Raw genomic sequence first — 19,187 nt, forward strand, 5'->3', positions numbered from 1 at the left:
GCAACACTCATATTTAATGTTTCATTGTTGTAGATAATGTAATGACCTTACTTTTCTCATCCTGTTTACAATTAGTGCTTTGTCTTTTGTTTTTGTTTTTCTCACTCCCCTCTAGAAACCTTGTTCTGTTCGACTGATCGACTCTGATTCTAAATAAACTTCAATTATAATACTAAGAAATCACAGCGAAACATAAAAACTCGACTGTGACACAGTAAAACTGTTCAGGCATAAAAGGGATACAGATCCTTCATTTTGCTTGACCTAACAGCCGAACAGGACAAAAAAAAAAGAAAAAAAAGAAAGAAAACTCACCTCTAAATGCCTTCAGTCAAAGGGCAGCGGCTAGCATAACTTGTGCTATGAACTAGCTGTGTCACACTATAAATCACCTAAGTGGTACAATTGTTCAGCGGGCACATGATGCACGGGTCGGATCTTGGTGTCGATCCAAGAGGCCGTGGCACCGATAATCAGATTACTAACATTTCCGAGGGGCAGCAACAATCTCACACCGCATCGCCATGTTTTAGCCTACTAAGTTGAAAGTGGGTCTTATCTGGGAGGCCTTCTGTCAAGGCATGCCTCTGTGCCACGCTGTTCCTATTAATATCCAGACCCGGCAAGAAAGAGGCCACCCACTGCTGATTTTCTGCCACTTTGATACCTGATATGCTGTTACAATCTGACAACTTGCTTCGCACCCCTTCAGCGCACATGGAAGGGCCAATTCATTTGGCCAAACTGGACTCGGGTCAAGCCAGATGCTCTCCCCATCAATCTACCTTGGAATCAAACTGAAGTGCCATTCAACAACAGTGACCCCTCCTCTATTTTCTGTTCGGTATTCACTTTTTATTTCTGCAGATCTAACCCTCACTTATTCATATAGTTTTGTTCTCTTTCTGCAACGCCCTAGGATGCCACAAAATGGCATCAAAGCCCTGGTTAATAGGAAAGTAGTAAGCGGTATCAAAGAAGTGTTTTCTGTTTATTCAGAGTGTCAGCATGCAGACCTTTGGTGCATTTTTAGAACAATGCGCTATAATTAAAATATGACGTGCATTATTTGGGGGCTTATGCTTACTGAGCTGAATGGCTTGTAATGCATATGGCTGTAGCAACGTGAAATTGAAGAAGGGTACAAGACATCACTTCCATTCCTTATTCCTGGCACCCTCCCTGGATGGCAGCCATGCTCTGCAATTAAGACCTTTGTGGTCAAAAGAGTCAAGGCCGTGGTTGTAAAATGTGCGACCTTCTGGTGGGCCTCCGCATAGACAGCTAACTGTAACCAATTGGTTGTGAAGGCGGGATGAAACTATTACATTTTCATATCACACTTACCATGGCCATTACAGTTGTCAGTATTCTTCTAATAGAAAGCATAAAACAAAAAAAGACAAATATTTCCCGCTGCACACCTATTGATCTGTCACGGGACACTAATTTGCCATGGCACAGTGGTTGGGAATCATTGGAATAGAGAATGATTATATATATATATATATATATATATATATATATATATATATATATATATATATATATATATATATATATATATATATATATATATATATATATATATATTTTTTTTTCTTTTTTTTTTTTCTTTTTTGGCCACACGGTGGTCGACTGGTTAGAGCGTCACCCTCACAGTTCTGAGGAGCGGGGTTCAATCTCTCCAGTCTCACATTTCAACATTGACATTTTGTTTCAGTCACTTATGTAGTCTACTGTTATGATCAAATTGTAATCTTATTTGTCATAATTTCTTTATTGCATAGCCTTCTATCATGCCCTTTTCCATGCCAAAACAAGTCACAAAAAATAAAAAGCAGAAGCTGAAACAAACCATCACTCAATAAATAAACAAATGTGAACCACAAACAGAGAGAAGTCACATTCATAGTAGTCATCAGAGTAGAAAACAATTAATTCGTTAAAGGAACTGTTTTCTCTGTGAGTCTATCATCCATCGTGAGGCACCGCAACACACTGTTCACAAAATACAGAATCATATTTCATACAAAATGTGTATCATCATTATTTCAGAAAACTCTGCTGTGTGATTATATAGTATATACGTCAATCAATACATTACAAAGGTGTAGCGGGTGTAACTCAAAATTACATTCTCTTGCTGAACTTGCATGTTTTGTTGTTTAGATTAAAAACACTCCTTCGGTGCTTCTTGTCCACACAGGAACTTGAGAAATGACAAAGAACTCCAGAAAAGGGGCAGGGTTTACCAAGCAAAATCATTACAGTATCTAGAAACGATAAAAGAATACGCAAAATGATGCTATCCAGCCATTCATTTTCTATGGCACTCATTTTCTATGGCTGAAGCCTATCTCAGCTGACTTTGGGTGACAAGTGGGGTAGAGACCAGACTGGTCAATCGCAAGGCACATACAGACAAACAACCATTCACACTCACATTCACATCTAAGGACAATTTAGAGTCGTCAATTAACTTAAAATACATATTTTTGAAATGTGGGAGGAAGTTGTACGAAAAGAGACTCGGAACTCGGAACCAGAACTGTCAGGCACACGGGCTAATCCACTTAGCATTCTGCCCACCAATTTTTGAAATTACACTCATTTTTTGTCATGTGGAAGCAGCATGTTTACGATCCAGTTTAAAAATCCCCGTTTTTTTCATGTACGTTCAGTTTAAGTTGTAAACAGGACAAATTTATACACTTTCTCTGAATTTAGCATATAAATGTAGGTCTTGAAATACTGAGTCCAGCAACGGACTGCTGAACTCTAAGGTGAGTGTGAATATTGAGAACCCAAGCTGGTCTATGAAGCAGGCAGAAGAAGCAAATAATGTGAGTTGGAAGCCACCCAAACATTTTTTTTTCGACTCCCGCGACTGAACAGAATATCACCCAGAGCAAACTGTTCCTATTTTAGAATGGCACGTTTTTTAAATAAATACATCTCCTGAGATTCAAATACTCATTTCTTGCCGTAATGTTAAGAGTCCTAGTCTAAGTATTAATCTAAGCAGCCCTTGTGGGACATCCTCCAATGCATCCTTTAAGCTCAGTGCAGATTTAAAAAAACAAACTAAGTCTTTAAAACTGTGCCAATATTTTAAATCACTGTTACTGGTAGCACAAACACAAGGCTTTTAAAAAAAGGATGAAGGACTCTCTGTCTCTGTAACAAATTAATTAACCTTAAAATTGTTTTATTTTAAGGGCTGTTCACAGCATGTAAATTGCATGAGATCATTTTAGGTATAAGAATAGCATTTAACCGAAAACACATTCAAAGTTACAAACACTGAGGTAACGTCCTGTGGTAGATTAAGGTAGGTAACAAAACAAAAAAAGGATTCAGGCAAAGTGTAACTTGCAGTTTTTTGTCTTTTGCCAACCAAGTTCAACAACTCAGACCCGAAGGCTTGACTTGACCGAGCAACTCAATGTCCAACACTGTGGATACTCCTCACGTTCTTCTTCAGTGTCAGCAACTCATGTTCAGAAATGTAATTTTAATGGGGGACAGGGGAAATCGGTAGAGCCGGTGGGACGGGACTGGTAGGGGTTTGTGGAGAGTTCTGATAGGATCGAAGGAGAACTTTATGCTGAGTTGCCACTGCCTCTCGTCTGTGCTGCTGGTCGGTCAAGTATTCCTTGAGACGGGTGGTTGTAAAGGTAAGAGTCTGTCGACGAAGACGCATCAGGTAAGCGTTTTGAAGCCAAGAATTATTGAAACAGTCCTTGATTGAAGGCCGGGCCCTGTTGAGGAAGCCAAGTGGTGCAAATTGGGATCATGTACACTCAAGCCTTTAAAGCAACAGTCCCCAACCTTTTTTGCACGACAGACTGTTTTTACATAAAGTATTTTTTTAACAGACCAGCATAGAAGCTAATATAAACAAATTATTCAAAATACAAATGCTAATATGACGAATGTAGTCGGTGTAATTGCATTGCATTTGTTTTCTCTACAACAAACTGGTCCCACAGTGGAGTAATGGGACACAATGACCTGAAGTAAGTTATGGTACTCATGTCCAGCCTACTGTGTAATTTTGTTATTTAGGCAATGTCTGCAATTCTGCCTAATCAATCTCTGGGCCATGGTCTCCATCTGCCAAAGGAGTTTTGAAGGCTTGGTGCATGAGAATCACTGCAGCCAATCAGTGATGAACCCGTATTTTAAATGGGAGTGCTGATTGTCTCTAAAATGCTTGCTGCTTTCTTTTTCTTGGGAAGAAGTAGATCTCTTTTCCTCTTTCTCGTCATTTGGCCTTTATCCCTTTCTGAAGAAGCTCTCCAAAGACTGTTGTTTTTTTACTCATCTTTACTACCTTGACTGAGACGAGGAATCAGAATCAGAATCAGAATCATCTTTATTTGCCAAGTATGTCCAAAACACACAAGGAATTTGTCTCCGGTAGTTGGAGCCGCTCTAGTACAACAGACAGTCAATTTACAGAACACTTTGGAGACATAAAGACATTGACAAAAAACAATTGTGCAAAAAGATGCAGAGTCCTCTAGCACTTAGAGCAGTTCGAATGACTAATATTGCGATAGTCCGGTGCAATGACCATAGTGCAAAGGGCGCTGAGACTTCAAGGAGTGTATGCGGTTTAAAGTGACGAGTAGTGCGATCATCTGGGACAATGTTGGTTGTGCAAATGTTACAGATACTCCTCAGTCCGTGTGCAAATGGAGCAGATGCTACTCTGGCATGAGTGGCCAGTATATGCAAATAGTGCAGCATGGCGAGACAACTACAGTGAGTGCACGAGTAATACATAATTGGCCCCACAGAAATGTGACAACGAACTCAAGTCAATAACTGCCATCTTATTGTAATGGAATTATAGGTTAGGTCTTTAAGAAGTTGATCGCAAGAGGGAAGAAGCTGTTGGAATGTCTGCTAGTTCTAGTTTGCGTTGATCGGTAGCGCCTACCTGAGGGAAGGAGCTGGAAGAGCTGGTGACCGGGGTGCAGACGGTCCGAGAAGATTTTGCACGCCCTTGTCTTAGTTCTGGCAGCGTGCAAGTCCTCAATGGTGGGTAGGGGGGTACCGACAATCCTTTCAGCAGTTTTGATTGTCCGTTGCAGTCGGAGTTTGTCCTTTTTTGTAGCAGCACCAAACCAGACTGTGATGGAAGAACACAGGACTGATTCGATGACCGCTGTGTAGAACTGTCTCAGCAGCTCCGGTGGCAGGCCGTGCTTTCTCAGAAGCCGCAGGAAGTACATCCTCTGCTGGGCCTTTTTGAGGACGGAGTTGATGTTGGTCGCCCACTTCAGGTCCTGAGAGATTGTAATTCCCAGGAACTTGAAGGTCTCGACGGTTGACACAAGGCAGCTGGACAACGTGAGGGGCAGCTGTGGCGAAGGATGCCTCCTGAAGTCCACGATCATCTCTACCGTCTTGAGCGTGTTCAGCTCCAGGTTGTGTCGGCCGCACCACAGCTCCAGCCGCTCCGCTTCCTGTCGATATGCAGACTCGTCACCGTCCTTGATGAGGCCGATGACAGTGGTGTCATCTGCAAACTTCAGGAGTTTGACAGTCTGGTTCGCTGAGGTGCAGTCGTTCGTGTAGAGAGAGAAGAGCAGCGGAGAGAGGACACAACCTTGGGGTGCCCCAGTGCTGATGCTGCGTGTGGATGAGGTGGCCTCCCCCAGCCTGACCTGCTGTGTCCTGCCCGTCAGAAAGCTGTAAATCCACTGGCAGATGGCAGGTGAGACGCTGAGCTGGAGAAGCTTGGTTGAAAGGAGTTCAGGGATGATGGTGTTGAACACTGAGCTGAAGTCCACGAACAGGATCCTCGCGTAGGTCCCTGCACTGTCGAGGTGTTCTAGGATGAAGTGCAGTCCCATGTTGACTGCATCATCCGCAGACCTGTTCGCTTGGTAGGCAAACTGCAGGGGGTCCAGCAGGGGACCTGTGACACTCTTGAGGTGGTCCAGCACGAGACGTTCAAAGGACTTCATGACCACAGATGTCAAAGCGACAGGCCTGTAGTCATTCAGACCAGAGATTGCAGGTTTCCTGGGGACTGGAATGATGGTGGAGCATTTGAAACAGGATGGAACTTCGCACATTTCCAAAGATCTGTTGAAGATCTGAGTGAAGACTGGAGCGAGCTGGTCCGCGCAGACTTTGAGGCAGGATGGGGATACATGGTCCGGTCCTGCCGCTTTGTTAATCTTCTGTTGTTTGAAGATGCGTCTCACATCCTGTTCATGGATGGTTAACGCAGAAGTCAGAGGTGTGGTTGTGGTCGCGGGTGCGGCCGGGTGGGTGTGTGGAGTGAAACTGTCCTTTTCAAATCTGCAATAGAAGGTATTCAAGTCGTTGGCTAGTGTGCTATTGTTCTCAGCTTGGGGGGATCGTCGCTTGTAATTAGTCAGCGATTGGAATGCACGCCAGACTGATTTTGAGTCGTTCGCGCTAAACTGTTTTTCCAACTTTGCTGCATAGATCCTCTTTGCAATGTTAATTTCTTTAGTAAGCTGGTTTCTAGCTCGATTATACAGGGCCCTGTCCCCGCTCTGATATGCATCTTCCTTAGCTTGGCGAAGCTGCTTAAGTTCAGCAGTGAACCACGGCTTGTGTTTGTTGAATGTCCGAAATGATTTTGTTGGTACACAAACCTCTTCACAGAAACTGATATAGGATGTGACAGTGTCCGTATATTCATCCAGGCTGCCAGCTGAATTTTCAAAGACACTCCAGTCTGTGCAGTCTAAACAGCTTTGAAGTTCCATCTTGGCTTCATTGGTCCACTTTTTGACTGTTTTCACTGTAGGCTTCGCACATTTAAGTTCTTGCTTGTACGTCGGTATTAAGTGAATTAAGCAGTGATCAGACGAGCCCAGGGCTGCACGAGGTATATCACGGTATGCGTTTTTTACCGTAGTGTAGCAGTGGTCTAAAGTATTATTTTCCCTGGTAGGACAGTCGATGTGCTGCTTGTATTTAGGGAGTTCGTGGTTGAGTTTAGCTTTGTTAAAGTCCCCGAGAATAATGAGGGGTGAGTCCGGGTGTTTTTTTTCAATTTCATTGACTTGTTCGGCGAGCGTTAGCAATGCGGCGTTCGTGTTAGCTTGCGGTGTAATATAGACTCCAGCCAGTATAAACGATGCAAACTCACGTGGGGAGTAGAATGGTTTACAGTTCCAAAACAGCCACTCCAAATGCGGGCTGCAGTGTGTGCTGAGCACCGTGACATCCGTACACCATTTTTCGTTGATATGGAGGCATATCCCGCCGCCCTTCGTTTTCCCCGATGATTCCATGTCGCGGTCCGCTCGATGAATGTTGAAGCCGGGAAGCATGACGGCGCCATCGGGTACAGCGTCGCAAAGCCAGGTCTCCGTGAAGCACATGGCCGCGGAACGTCCGAAGTCTTTACTGGTCTTTAACAGAAGATGAAGCTCGTCCATTTTGTTGGGTAGGGAGCGTACATTCGCGAGGTGGATCGACGGGAACGCCAATCTGTGTCCTCTCATGCGGAGTTTCACCTGAATGCCGGCTCGTTTTCCTCTGTGGCGCCGCTTCCGCATCCATGCGCCGAAAACCGCGGACGCCGCTCCGGTGAGTAACTCGGGGAAAAAACTGAGCGGATTTTCGAAAGTTGGTGACAGAAAGTCCGGAGTAGCCTCCTTGATGGTTAGCAGGTCTTCACTTGTGTAAGTGAGTCGTGTAGGCTCTCCAAAGACGGACGAAAAACACAAAAACAAAGGCAATACTAGAGAGCGCGTTACCGAGGCGACCACACTGGTAGGCGCCATCTTGATTGAGAATTTGATTGAATTTGACATTTGTACAGAGGCATAGGTGGATGAGCCTGAATTTTAAAATAAAACTTCTTTCAGGCTGATGATCAATTACATGCTTTTTGTTCCATCTCTTTATGAGACCCAACACGGGTCCACAGTCCAATGATTGGGGACTGCTGCTTAAAACTGAATAACATGTCTCTGGTTCAACTTACCATGGGTAGCTACAGAGGATCTTTTTGAGGAATAGTGAGGCACTTTGGGAGACGTTTTGGTAGAGTTTGGAGAGGTCAAACTTCGCAGCATGGATCTTCATCTCAGTCTGCTGGGGATCATTTTCCATGAAAGGCGACCTGCCACTCAGCCTGAGCAATGGAGAGGATTCCACCAGTCACAAATACCACAAGATCTTCAGACTTCTCTATGTCAAATAACATTATGAATTTTGATGCATACAGGATTAAAGATTAATTCATGCAGCCAACAGTCATCAAACTACACTGTGTTCCAAATTATAATGCATGTAGGATTTAAATTACAATAACACTGGTTTTTGGGGAGGTTTTTGGATTCAGTATGTATTTTCTCCTGTCTGTTTAGATCACTGATATCAATTATTTTGATTATTGTATTCCCAGGTAAATCTAATTCAAGGGAATTATTATTAAGCCGCCTTTGTCAAACAAAAAACGCTGGTGACAGTGTTCAAAGAGTATGCTGGCTTGAAGCTGTGAATGCAATACTTACATAATGAAAGTGATCACACCCACGCACCAGATGTCAGCTGGGGGGCCCACCACATCCCCTTTCAACATCTCTGGAGCTGCAGGTAGAAGAAATGGAAAACAGGATTTCATTATTCACGTAACAATTACGACTCATGAAGTGTAGTCTGTGCACTACAGTTCACTTCCCATAAGACTTGATATAGTTGATTTAAGATGCATTGCTCTCATACTTTAACTGGATAAAAAAAAGAGGACAATTCACCATTACAACTACAGAAATAGAAATTTAGTATTCCAATTGCAGCTACAGTAACTTCTGTACTCACCCCCCCCCCCCCCTTTGCCAGTATGGCCAGTGATTCCCAACCACTGTGTAAAAGCACACGAGTGTCTAATCCAATTATTGCCCCATTATGCTTATTTACTCCAAATAATGTCAAAATCTTTGTTCATCTATCTATGCCAGCGACATATAGTGATTGGCAGAAAAATGTAATGCTCTTCTACTAGATGGCAGAGGGTACAATTAACCTGTGTACCTACCTGTTGTCATTCACACAACAGAAGTCATGGCTACCTGTGAGTACTGTATATCAGCTTTGTCTTCAACAAAACAGGCCAAGATTTCACACTGAGGAATTTGTGAGTAAATTGAGACGAGATCATCATTTGAGTATATATCGACTTCTGGACAAATGTTTTAGAACACCCCAATTTCTTCTGTTTTTATTGTAAGTAAAGCATTTCAACACCAATTTTTGTTTGGTGCTGTGATGTGGAAATGTTCTATTGTAAAATATGTGGCTTGGCAGAATAAACTTCAGGAAACACTGTGTTAGCCCATTAAACTCTGTAATTGGCTGGGGACCAGTCCAAATATTGGCTCTAGCTCACCCGCGATCCACAGGTTGAAAACTTGGTATAGAAAATGGATTGCTTAATCGCTCGGTATAGGAAGAAAAATTCATACTGAAGCCACCATCATTGCCTGACTGAAACTCTATTGAGAGCCTGTGGAATATCTTTAAAAGGATGATCTATGAGGGTGGATGGCTGTATACTGACTAACAGTAATCGAGATGGAAAACGGATGAATGGAAGAATATAGAGCGATTAGCATTTTCCCATTTTAAAGGTATTACAGCTGATGTAGATGTGATTGATATTTTACGGCGATAGCATCAGCAGTTTGGGTTGAATATGAATTTTCCGCGGGATGTGGTCTTACACATGCACTCCAGCGTGCCAACAGGTGGGCTGAACTGCTTGAGGAAAAGTGGGTTGAAGTTCTGAGCACTGCCAAAGTCAATGATCTTGATGACGTTCATGTGCGTGACAATGATGTTGTCGGGCTTGATGTCCAAGTGGAGAATTCTTCTGGTGTGGAGGTAGTCCAACCCATGGAGGACCTGCACAATGTAGCTCACCACGTCGTCCTCTGAGTAACGAAACCTAAATATAGACATAGATAGACACATATATATGACAGATAGTTAAACGATAGTAATAAAGGTGCGAGCAGTTATAAATGGGCCCTCTGCTGTCCCTTTTTCATGGCGTATCCTCAAAATAACAGGATACATTTGCTTCTGAATAATAATCAGAAACACAGCGATTCCAAGAAGCCTTTAATTATTAGTAGTTGGTGGCGGTGTTGTCACCTGTCTACGAGACTTCGGAGCATCTCCTTCCCACTGCAGTACTCGGAGATAAGCACCAGGTAGCGTGGCGTGACATAAGCCTCGTGCAGCGCCATGATCCTGTCGTGATGAAGCGACTTCAGGATGTCGTATTCCTGCAGCACTGCTTGCTTGGTGTCAGCTTCGTACGGGACGATCTTGGCCATGAATAGGTTTCCCGTAGCATTTTCACGGCACTCCCGGATCACGCCAAATCGGCCCCTATGTGATGAAAAATGATCGCAGTTCAATAAGTGATTACAATTCATCAATCGTCTTTAAACGTTCAAGGAGTATTGTTCTACTTCGAAGCAAGAACCATATATTGTGAAACAAACACTTCCTGGACAAGAATGAATTGTAGTTCATCTATATTTGCCCTGCGATTGACTGGCGAGAAATACAGAGTGGACTCCACCTCTCGCCCAAAGTCCAATTGGGTATGTCCACCTACTACCCTAATGAGGACCTCTATATTGTCCACAGGTGTGAGTGATTGTCTGTCTCCATGTGCCCTGCGATTGACTGTTGATTAGACAAGTGTTTACCCTGCTTCTCTCACCAAACTAGGTTCATCGAAGATACTAAATTAATTATAGGTGTGAGTAAAAGTGGCAGTTTGTCTATATGTAGCTTCCAATTGGCTGGAGACCAGTCCAGGGTGTACTATGCATCTGTCGCCAAAAGTCACATTGGATTAAGTGAAGACTCTAAATTGTCCATAGGTGTTAATGGGAGTGTAAATGGGTGTTTGTCTATAGGTGCCCTGGGATTGCTTGGGTACAGCCTAGACTGGTCACCAAAGTCATCTGGGAAAGCCTCTGCATCCCCCTTGGCGCTAATGAGGACAAGCAGCATAGCAAATGGATGGATAGAACTTTTTTGTACCTGGCCTTCTCATCCATGAATGTATAGGGTTTCTGAGGAACTCCCTGGCGGAGATACCCTTCTCCAGGCTTGCCGAGAGGTGTCCTTCGTCCAGAGGGTGTCGCCCGTCCAGATGGGGTGACCCGTCCTGACGGGGTGACCCGTCCCGACGGAGTCACCTGCTCTGAGGGGGTAGCATGACTGTCCCTGCCTTTCAGCACCGGTGTTAAGCTCTGCAACACCACCACTGGTGGGGAGACTTTCACAGCAGAGACTGAGGGAGTGGTGATTGCTGGCATGACGACGGATTGAGAAGATGGTGTAATAAGAGCACTGGCAGTCGGCGCATACATCGGCACTGAGGAGATGGGTTTCCCAATGATGGGGGCGGGTGGAGGTACAGGAGAGGGAGCTTTGCTGGTAATGATTACCTTTACAGGTGTCTGGGGTTTGGGTGGGACAACGGGCGGAGGTGTTGTCTTGGGTTGAGGTTTTCCCACACCGACACTGAGAATGGACTTTGCTTTGCCTGCTGCAGTTTGTACAGTCGTGTTGGTCTGAGCTGGTGCTGTTACAAAAGGGGACACACTCACGGAGAGTGTCTGTTTCATTTCAGTATGTGCCGTGGGCTGGGCGTTTTTGGGGGAGGGGGATTTTGTTAATGGTGCGGGACAAGTTGAGGAAGGGGCAAGTGGGACAGGTGTCTGCGTTAGGGCTTTACTTGGAGCCGGTTTCATCGGTGGGATTATCATCGATGACATCATCAACACAGGGGCTGAAGGACTTGTGGTCGGGGCAGTCTTGACTACCACTGGTACACTGGACTCGGCTGGTTCTATGGAAAAAAGGGAGGGATTTATCTTTCTTTCATTTTTGTTAAAGAAAAAAAAAATATATATACCGGGTGATTGAAAAGTAACTACCTATTTTTAAGTACTTGTAATTTATTTCTGAACCATAATTCTTACAAGAAATGAACATGAGAAGAAAGTGTTTTGCATGGAGTTTTATTTAAAATTTGATATGGGCGCCAGCATTAGCCACCAGTTTCTCAAGCCGCCTGGCAACCACATTAACTGATTTCACAACTGATTATACCCACAAACCTTCACAAAACCTAATCGTTAACAGCGCAACTGCGTGTACAGGAAAATAGATGAATAATAATTTAATGTAAACCATCCCAATGCATACATAGTGAATTAATTTTGCATATACCTGACGCACCCAGACGAACTACTTCAGAGAGGTTGCTGTACGGGCCTTGGCCAGCCTTGTTAACACAAGCCACCCTAAATCTGAAGGCGCCCCCTGCTGGTAAATCAACCACATTGTAGTAACAGTCATCCACCCCTGTGGCCACCATCAACCAGTTGGTCTCTCCTGTGGGACAAAAAAGATAGATAACCCATGTTGCTGTCAAACATTAATATTATACTATCCCTTTGTTATTGATGTTAGTGATGTGTGTTGATTTCTATGTGATAAGACTGAGATGCTAATTGAAATATTCATCATTATACTGTAAGCTTAATTACTAACACACCATTTTTGACTATTGACACTACTGCTTTTAAGTACTAATCACATATTAGATGCTTCCATGTTGGAACTGTCTATCTGGTTCCTCACATCTATTTATGTAATCCACACTGTTTTTATGGTGTTTCTATAGAAACCCTATTTGTGTGATAATGCTGGAACAGTTGTTCTTTTACTTATTATTTCACATATTCACATTTATGCATTTACACATGTAGCTGATCTAAAAGACATGATTCTTAGTTAGATAAAGCTATTCATTTTTAAATGACTTTAGATAAACAAACTGAAGAAAACTAATTAAAAGCATTTTTATACTAACCCTCAGTCTTCCTCTCCAGAGAATATGTGCAAGGCGCAGTGGTGTCTGAGGGTCTCCACAGCACCAAAGCTGTGTTGTTGTACTTCTGAGGGATCTCGGGTGTTCCAGGTCGATTGGGCAGACCTTTTAACACAAACCTAATTAATTTTGGAGTTCGAACAAATTGCTGGAACACACAAAGTGACTTGGGGAGGGGACGGGGGGGGGGGGAGGGGGGGGGGAGGGGGGGGGTGTTCTTACGTGCAAGGGAAATTGTGCAAGAGCTGGAAATCGAAGCCAGGGGGCTTGTCGCAACACATTCATAGACCCCTGCGTCCTTTTTGGTGGTCTGCATGATCATTAGAAGCTGTCGGCCATCGGGGCAGGCTATCATGTTCATCCTTGCGTCTATCTCCAAGGGTTTCTTATCTGAAGGAAAATATGTACATAGAAGTCTAACCTGATGCCTTTGGATACTTTTCAGTGTCATTTATTGGCAATGATTTCATGATAGCAATGTGCTTTTACTCTTTGGATAGCATTTCAGGAGAGTATTCAGAGTTGAGTCATACCTTTCATCCAGGTGATGTGTGGGTGAGGGCTTCCTGCAGGCAGGCAACTGAGCGTCACTGGATCCCCCTCAAGCAGGACATGATCTCTTAGCTTAATGTGGAAAACTGGAGGAAAATCTGCAAGACCGGGATTCAACACATAAAACCCATATAGATAAGCATTGCATATCAAATAAAAGTAAGCATTATTCCATTATGGGCATACCGGATGCCAGTCTTGAATATTGGCGCGACGGTTGGGAACTTGTATCTCTGAAAATTGCCGTGGGTATATCAGGTTGTGATATGGTCTTGGATCGTCTACCTCGGGTCAGACCCCATCGATCCCAGCGAGATCTTCGCTCCCCTTCGGCACCTATTCAATAAACAAAAAGTTAATATTACTGTACCACCTTGGAAAGGTATTTTGTACAGGGTGTCCTCGGTTACAACGGTGTAATGGTGATGAAAGGGCGTATGTTGGGACCGTCATAAACCGAGAACCCCCCATACGTAATAATGAAGATGATATTGCCTCATACCCTTTGACGTGTCTGACTTTAAGCTGGACATTGAGTCCAGTGACTCAGATAGCGCTCCACTGCCAGCCTGAAATGCCAGCTGGTTCTGAGGTACATTGGTAACTTTTATGCCACGGTTTTCTGATGTTGCCCGACGATGCATGGAGAAAATTGGCGTCTTCTTTTGTTCCTTCTCTTCTGATGCTCTCCTTTCTTCTGAGTAGCTGCGAATTCTGGTTGAGATGCTGGCCACTGTTGATTCAATCTTCCTGCGCATCGTCAAGATTGGAGATTCATTGGACTTTTTAGGATCCATTTCCTCTTTTTCAACAGCGTTGTCAGCTCCACCATCCATGCGCATCATCTCCACTTCCTTCTTATCTTGCGATCCTTTTCTTCCAAGAGTCCAAGATAACCTGTGTCTTGAAGGCACTGAATCTTCTTCTTTGGTCACTTCCTCTTTGCGTTCCGTTGATGGAGTTCTCCTCAATCGCAGGGAAAGCCTCCTCATAAAACCTTGGTCTTTTTGAGCTTCACGAAGATCCTGGACCGACTTGGACTTTTCCTCAAGTTTCCTCTGTGCCAATTCCAGTGGGGCACCCAGTGGACCGGGTCTGTATACCACCTCACCTGACTGTGTTGAATCTGAAGAAGGTATATGTGATTTGTCCTCATTCTTTGATCGAGACAACAATTTCAAAGTTCTTGTCAAGGAAGAGTCACGTTTTTTGAAGCGGGCCTCGAAAACCTCTTCAGAGGAAATGTCTTCTAGGTCCACTCCTACAAATTGTTGAGGAGAAAGTGTGGTCGTGTTTGGCAGACTAGGCTCTTTTGCTATGGTTTCTGGTGAGGCTACTCGAGAGTATACGGCCGGATGCTCGGTAGTTGACACAATGTGTGGTTTGGGTAGCGATGATGCAGTTACAAATACATCTGTTAATGAAGGAACTGACGCAGTATTGAGGACATCAACTGGGCTAGACAGGCCGAGTGGTGGGCCATTGACAGGCTGAAGGGAAGGGACGATGATTGTCTGCATAATACTAGCATATGCTGAAGTCCTTCCATCGGGAAGAAGCACCTGTGCAGGGGTTGAATGAGGTGGAACTTGTCTTGTTGTGTCAGAGTATTCTTGCATTGGTCTAACAATAACTGAGGTTGAGGTAATCCTAGCTGATGATTTAACAGGCGTTATTTCTTTTCCATGTAACATTTCTTCAGGTGCATTTTCTTTATACACAGCTTTTGTTCTTGCTTTGACCTGTTTGTGTAGTTGTTCTTTTTCATCTTTTTCTTTTGCCTCTACTTCTTCCTCCACATTTTCCTCGATTTCAGAGCTTTGGACCGCAACAGATGGTGAAGGAACAATGTGGTCCACAACCTCTGATTCATTTAATACCTCCTCTGATATGCTCAAGTCCTTCTCAGAGAAGCCGCTTGTACTTGACCTCTCATCAAAATTACTGTCTGTAACCACCCCTTCTTTCTTTTCACTAATAGTTTCATCAGGTCTTATCTCTTTCTCCCTTAATGATTCCTTGCTTTCAGTTTTAATGGGACTGTCCTTCAGGACATACTCTGGCGTTGGCGGTTTTGGTGAAGGCTCTCGGGGAGTTCCTGGGCAGGAGTCTAGCTTTGTTTGCTCGGTGAGAGCTGACATAGATATAGCTTCCTTGAGTCGTCGCTCTTCCACCTGTGCCAAAGGAATCTCAAGAGGAGCACCTGACCGTCGGTGTAAAGCTATTGGTTCTGAATCACCTTGACTGAAGGAAGCACTTTTGCTCAAAACCTTGGGTTTGGAAATGTCGTCTCTGGGTGAGTCACTGGATGCTGCTTTCGTTAGCGAAGGAGGTCCTAGGCGGGTGGTACGAGAATAGCGATCTGAGGAAATCGCACCTTTTTCATCACCCATTCCTAATGTCTCTAATAGAGGACCTCGCAATCCACTCATCTTTTTGTCCATGGAACCTCCACGAAGCAATCGTTGCCTCATCAACTCTAGCTTCAGAGCATAATCTTCTTGGCTCATCTTGGCAGTTCCTGGACTGGTGCTTCGCTTTGGTAGTTCCATCGAGGCAGCTTTCTTCAGAACTTTTCTTCCACCCTCTTGGTTTCCTCCAACTCCTTCCTCTGGTGTGATCCGAAGTAGCAAAGCACTGTCGGCTGAACCTCCACGTCTCAGCTCTCCTTTTCGTCTCACACCCTCAGGTTTATCTGACTCCATGCTGGAACCCCTTTGTAGAGGCTTTATTTTCAGAGCTTTTTGAGGCAGCTTGGCACGTAATTCTTCATCTGAGGCACCAATATTATCATCTTGCATTGTTCTTTCCTGTTGTAGACTTTTACCTGTCAATTCAAGTCTTTCTTTGTTCATTGGAACTGCATCGTGTTCAGTTGTCTCTTGGACAGCAGACACAGAACGTTTACTTGTTCCATTCTGGTTCCCTGACTCCTTCTCATTGGTCTGGATGTCATTAAGTGACATCCTCGATCCAGAGAATTCCATGTTGAGTGGCATTGGAATGAAGGGAAGTTCATCAATGCCTTCATCGGAATCAGAGGATGATGAAGGTAATGGCGAAATGTCTTTGTGGTGTCTCGGAACTGCAATGGAGATGTGACTCGAAGAATCATTCAGCAACTCAGGAATGGACCTCATGACCATTTTAGATTTGTAGCTAATTATTGAACGCTAAAAAAAAGAACAAACAAACAAAATGTTTTTACATTTTCTTGATATATGCTGGACTTGTCATGAAAAACAATTCTTCATTACCTGCCATTTTCTTCGAGACACAAACTTCTTCAATGCCTCAGTATAGATAATTGCCCCCTTACTAAGAGTCTGTATGAAAAAGTAGATTTTCTTGAGGCAATTTTAATGGAAATTAGATCTGAAAAAGGTTAAGACAATTAATAAAGTTTTAAAACATTTTGGGCTTAGTGTACCTTGAACCACGGATGTCTAAGACATTCTTGAGTATCAGGTCTCCTAAAAAAAAAAAAAGTATATTTATATACATTTCAATTTGGGAATATTTCTAATAGACTACAGGCCTCATTCACTAATAAATGCATAGAAATGTTATTACTCTGTGCACAAGTTGAGCGTATACGCAAAGTCACCGTCAGATTCATGACACCTGCATACCCGTCAATATTCTTTGCACCACCTTGCGCATGTTAATGAATCAAAACATATTCTTATTCTTTTGCCTGTGTGCTGCAATCTGCATAGACCGTGCCTCTATTTCCCTATAAAAAGGCATCCGTTTAACATATCTCAGTCAATGTGCAGAGGTTTATAGTCACAAAAGATTTTTTATAGCTTTATCCTATTTTCAAAAGGTTGGTATCATCGGGAAGCTTGTTAAACACAGAAACCGACAACATATACAGTAATAATCATGCTAATTATTTTTAATCAATTCTGAAGTTAAATTTGAGAATGTGGCACAAACATACATATAGAGTACAAAACAATTATTCAAGAGCCGAGAATGAAGAAACATTGCATACGCTGTTAAAATATATAGAAGCAAGGAATAACTATAGTACTGCAAAGAGGCATTTGTAGTTGATCAAATTCATGAAATTAGCATTGGAATCGACATAAAATATGAGATACTGAATATGCCGAGCAGAATTACGTCACAAGCAACGACGCTAAAGCCACTGCCTGTGTGCAAATTGATAAATTTTCCCCAATTTACATCATTTTTGCAGGTCCACAGAAACATATAAATCAGATTATCGTAGGGATTAGAAAGAATACTGAAGCCTTGGAAAAACTAGGAGTCCGATCGCTTTTTCTGCTTGTTGAGTGATAACATCGTACTCTACGCAGGCAGCTGCAGTGGGAGACACGCACATGAATGAACATACTGTACAAGCACTTGAATGGAATGAGGGTAATTGTAAAGGTGATGAGAAGTGTCCTTTTTATTGTTATTTAGGATATTACTAAATTCCTGGTTTGAATTATTATTTTTACAGTTAATATTGTTTTTAAAATATGACTGTAGTTTCAATACACTGTGCATATTGGGTGAAAGATGTCTGTGTGACATTTTTTCAAAAGCTGATCCTGCATTATTTGTGCATATTCATGGCCTCAGGAAGTTCTAAATTTGTTTGCAGAGTATGAACAAAAACAAGCACGAACGGAGTTGTGCAAAATTGGTGCACACGCATGATTAGTGATAGAACCCTGTGATGCCTAAGGACTTGAAAAAGGGTTATTACTCACAGTCTGTCTGCTACAAGCAGTTTAATGATGAAACCTTTAGCTTCTCTAGAAAGATTAGCAAACATGGTTTCCTCAAAGGCTACGTTGTAGTTCCTGATGTTCAGGACGGAGCTACGATCATTTTCACCAGCGAATGGAGAAACTCCTGTCAAACTGATGACAAAAATAACATTTAGATCTAGTAAGAGGATAATTTGTTATCCAAAATCTGAATAGTTTAAAATGCCAATAGCTCACCACAGGTATGCAATAACTCCAACTGGCCTAAGGAAAGGGAAGAGAAGTGTGAGCCTGACATGTTTCCAGATGCAATAAAAGACTATAAATTGTGAAAGCACATACCAGATATCAGTCGGTTTTGATACAGGGGTCTGGTTAACAATTTCTGGCGCAACAAATTCTGGTGTGCCATATTTGCAATACTGAGCCTCATCTGGGGTGATCTCCACTGCATTGCCAAAGTCACAAATTCGCAGCTGATCACTGTGTGCGTCTGCCACAAGGATGTTATCAGGCTGAAAAAAAAAAAAAAAAAATTAAATATATATATATATATGAACTTCATCTTTCCATTGCTGAAGACCAAGTCATATAATTGTTAAAAAAAAAAAAAAGTCCAAATCCATTCATCTCATTTCTATAGCGCATGTCCTTATTAGTTTCACAGGTGAAGTGGAACCTATCCAAGCTGACTTCAGGTGAGAGGCGGGGTACAAAATGGACTGGTCGCCAGTCATTCAAAGGACGCATGTAGACAAACAAACATTTCAACTCACATACATACCTATAATTAAGCTAACATGCATGTCTTTGGGATGTGGAAGGAAGTCAGAATACCCACAGAAAAGAGAAGAAAATGCTAAAATCTGCAAAAGGAAGGCCAGAGTTGAGATTCAATCCTATATCTCAGACCTGTGAAGCAGATATGCTAACTAAAAATCAATTGGTGATAATTTCTAATGATATTCTTTAAT

At 42.9% G+C, this 19,187-nt stretch overlaps 1 protein-coding gene across 2 annotated transcripts in view; it reads right to left on the minus strand.

Annotated features, from left to right (window-relative positions):
- Positions 1 to 1,775: 1,775 nt before the first annotated feature.
- Positions 1,776 to 19,187, minus strand: part of spegb (striated muscle enriched protein kinase b) — a 51,610-nt gene continuing 34,198 nt past the window's right edge. Inside the window, exons 25-41 of one of the 2 annotated variants that reach the window (XM_061692497.1) lie at positions 18,556 to 18,728; positions 18,451 to 18,477; positions 18,214 to 18,366; positions 16,914 to 16,956; positions 16,741 to 16,809; positions 16,311 to 16,656; positions 13,670 to 13,819; positions 13,465 to 13,581; positions 13,154 to 13,321; positions 12,914 to 13,036; positions 12,268 to 12,432; positions 11,071 to 11,884; positions 10,165 to 10,404; positions 9,732 to 9,955; positions 8,523 to 8,598; positions 7,991 to 8,140; positions 1,776 to 3,764 (exon numbers count right to left, since the gene is read on the minus strand). In XM_061692497.1, coding sequence (XP_061548481.1) covers positions 3,518 to 3,764; positions 7,991 to 8,140; positions 8,523 to 8,598; positions 9,732 to 9,955; positions 10,165 to 10,404; positions 11,071 to 11,884; positions 12,268 to 12,432; positions 12,914 to 13,036; positions 13,154 to 13,321; positions 13,465 to 13,581; positions 13,670 to 13,819; positions 16,311 to 16,656; positions 16,741 to 16,809; positions 16,914 to 16,956; positions 18,214 to 18,366; positions 18,451 to 18,477; positions 18,556 to 18,728 — 3,285 coding nt within the window. In that variant the 3' untranslated portion in view covers positions 1,776 to 3,517. Of the gene's footprint in view, positions 3,765 to 7,990; positions 8,141 to 8,522; positions 8,599 to 9,731; positions 9,956 to 10,164; positions 10,405 to 11,070; positions 11,885 to 12,267; positions 12,433 to 12,913; positions 13,037 to 13,153; positions 13,322 to 13,464; positions 13,582 to 13,669; positions 13,820 to 13,985; positions 16,657 to 16,740; positions 16,810 to 16,913; positions 16,957 to 18,213; positions 18,367 to 18,450; positions 18,478 to 18,555; positions 18,729 to 19,187 lie in introns of both variants that reach the window. The other variant, XM_061692496.1, reaches the window with a different exon arrangement.

Source organism: Phycodurus eques, chromosome 12, assembly GCF_024500275.1.
Source record: "Phycodurus eques isolate BA_2022a chromosome 12, UOR_Pequ_1.1, whole genome shotgun sequence".
NCBI classification, from domain to species: domain Eukaryota; kingdom Metazoa; phylum Chordata; class Actinopteri; order Syngnathiformes; family Syngnathidae; genus Phycodurus; species Phycodurus eques.